The 1,779-nt window shown below is 36.3% G+C and overlaps 1 protein-coding gene across 1 annotated transcript; it reads left to right on the top strand.

Annotated features, from left to right (window-relative positions):
* The first annotated feature begins 689 nt into the window (after positions 1-689).
* LOC110787669 (KIN17-like protein) lies at positions 690-1,235 on the top strand. Its single transcript, XM_021992304.2, has one exon. The coding sequence runs from the start codon at positions 690-692 to the stop codon at positions 1,233-1,235; it is 546 nt and encodes a 181-aa protein (XP_021847996.2).
* Positions 1,236-1,779: the final 544 nt, after the last annotated feature.

Here is a 1,779-nt window from a genome sequence, read left to right as displayed (position 1 = left end):
AAGCGACGAATTTTATGGCGGCAAAAGGAACTTCTTGTAATTCTATGTCGTTGTGGTTTTCGTCTTTTGACCATTCTCTTTCCCTCATCATCTGCAAGGATGCTTTAGGTTAAAGGGTTTAACCTGGTTTATCTTTACTTATCAAAAAAAAAATATATATATGGGGTTGAATAATTTCAAACCTATACCCGATTTCAAAATATGCTGAACCAAACACACCATTAGTGATTTAATTTTCATTTATCTACTTGGGCCAGGCCCAAATTTGTAGCACGGTTTCGTATATAGGCTATGCAAGTGTGATATACAGAGTATCTTCTTCAACCTATCTTCAGTTTTCTAGCGGAAAAACTTTTATACAATTAGCAAGTTTGGGAAACGTGAATCTTAGATTGAAATCTCGTTTCCCGTTCGTTTCCGGGATGAATTCAGTTTCAAATACGTCTCTATTCTTCTGAAACGGTTTTGGCGCGTTCCGAAACGCGTTTCCCGGTTTCCCCGTTCCAGGACGTTTCGAAAACGATACGTCGTGATTTTTTTGGCGTTTCCGTGCACCGTAGCTGACACTTTACTTCCTCAAATCATCACTCACAATTTATTTGTTTATAATTTCCGAAGAATTTATTTTTCATTCAATTTTGAAATCTGAGTTTTTCTTTGTTAAACCCTAGAAATCGACATTCGTAACAATGGTGGATAAATTAACCGGTCTTCGTCCGCAGGAATTTTCGAATAAAATAAAATCGAAAAGATTTGGAAAGCTAAGGTTTAATTGCGGGATTTGTGAAAAGCAATGCAGTGACAATAATGAATATAAATCCCATTGTATGAGTGAAAGTCACTTGAATCAATTGCAAATTTGTGATGAAATTAATTGGGAGGAGTATGTTGAAAAGTCATCTCAGGAATTTGAGGATGGTTTTTTAGAGTTTATGAGACTCAATCATGGAGGTAGCCGTGTCGCTGCGAGGGTCGTTTATAATGAGTATCTCTCTGATGAGGAGCATGTTAGCCAGTGGAGTCGTTTGAAGGGTTTGAAGGATTTTGTGGTGGATTTGGGTGTGACAGGGAAGTGTAAGGTGGAGTTCAGCGAAAACGAGTGGTTTATCACTTATATTGTTAGGGATTCCAAGGCTAAGGGAATGAATGAAATTGCTTCTGTTGATGTTTCCAAGGAAAATGGGATGCAGAATGAATCGGGTTCTTCATCAACAGGTTCCATAGGTCCAACATGATGGTATTTAGTACTATCTGTTATCGATTTTGTCGACTTGTTCTAAATTTTTAATGCGTGCAGCACAATGTTTTTTCATAGAGTAATGTAATTTGTCATGCTTTTTACCTAAGTTTTTGAGTGAGTTTTTCGTGGTTTTAGCTCGTGATTGTATTAGGATTTGGTTCTAATGACTTCGGATTCTCAACTTGTTTAAGATTTGTACGTGTTTTTATTTAAAGGCAATAAGAGAATTATATCTCTTTTGATGAGCTTTGCTATGACCGATTTAGTTAAAAACTTAAGTTAAACACTCCTTCACCCTAGTACTTGTTCTGATTGATAAATCTCTTTCTGAATTTGACTAATTTGATGGCCACGTTTTCTGAATTTAAGAGTTAGTTGGTTTCTGTATTTTTTTTGCATGTCCACACTTTGTACACTAACTAAGATGGAGGCTTTTATCTGATCCCAACTATTAGTTTATCTGTTGCCCGACTTTGTGAGGGTTACGGCGTTCACCAGAATTGATTCTATTTAGTTGAAAAATGTATAACAAGTTGTAG

Source organism: Spinacia oleracea, chromosome 6 (genome assembly GCF_020520425.1).
Source record: "Spinacia oleracea cultivar Varoflay chromosome 6, BTI_SOV_V1, whole genome shotgun sequence".
In the NCBI taxonomy this organism is placed as follows: domain Eukaryota; kingdom Viridiplantae; phylum Streptophyta; class Magnoliopsida; order Caryophyllales; family Amaranthaceae; genus Spinacia; species Spinacia oleracea.
Note: the sequence above shows the minus strand (reverse complement) of the source record. Positions and strands in the feature narration are given on the sequence as shown.

Excerpts from the sequence above, each read along its gene's own strand:
- LOC110787669 (XM_021992304.2), top strand. The coding sequence starts at position 690 with ATGGTGGATAAATTAACCGGTCTTCGTCCGCAGGAATTTTCGAATAAA.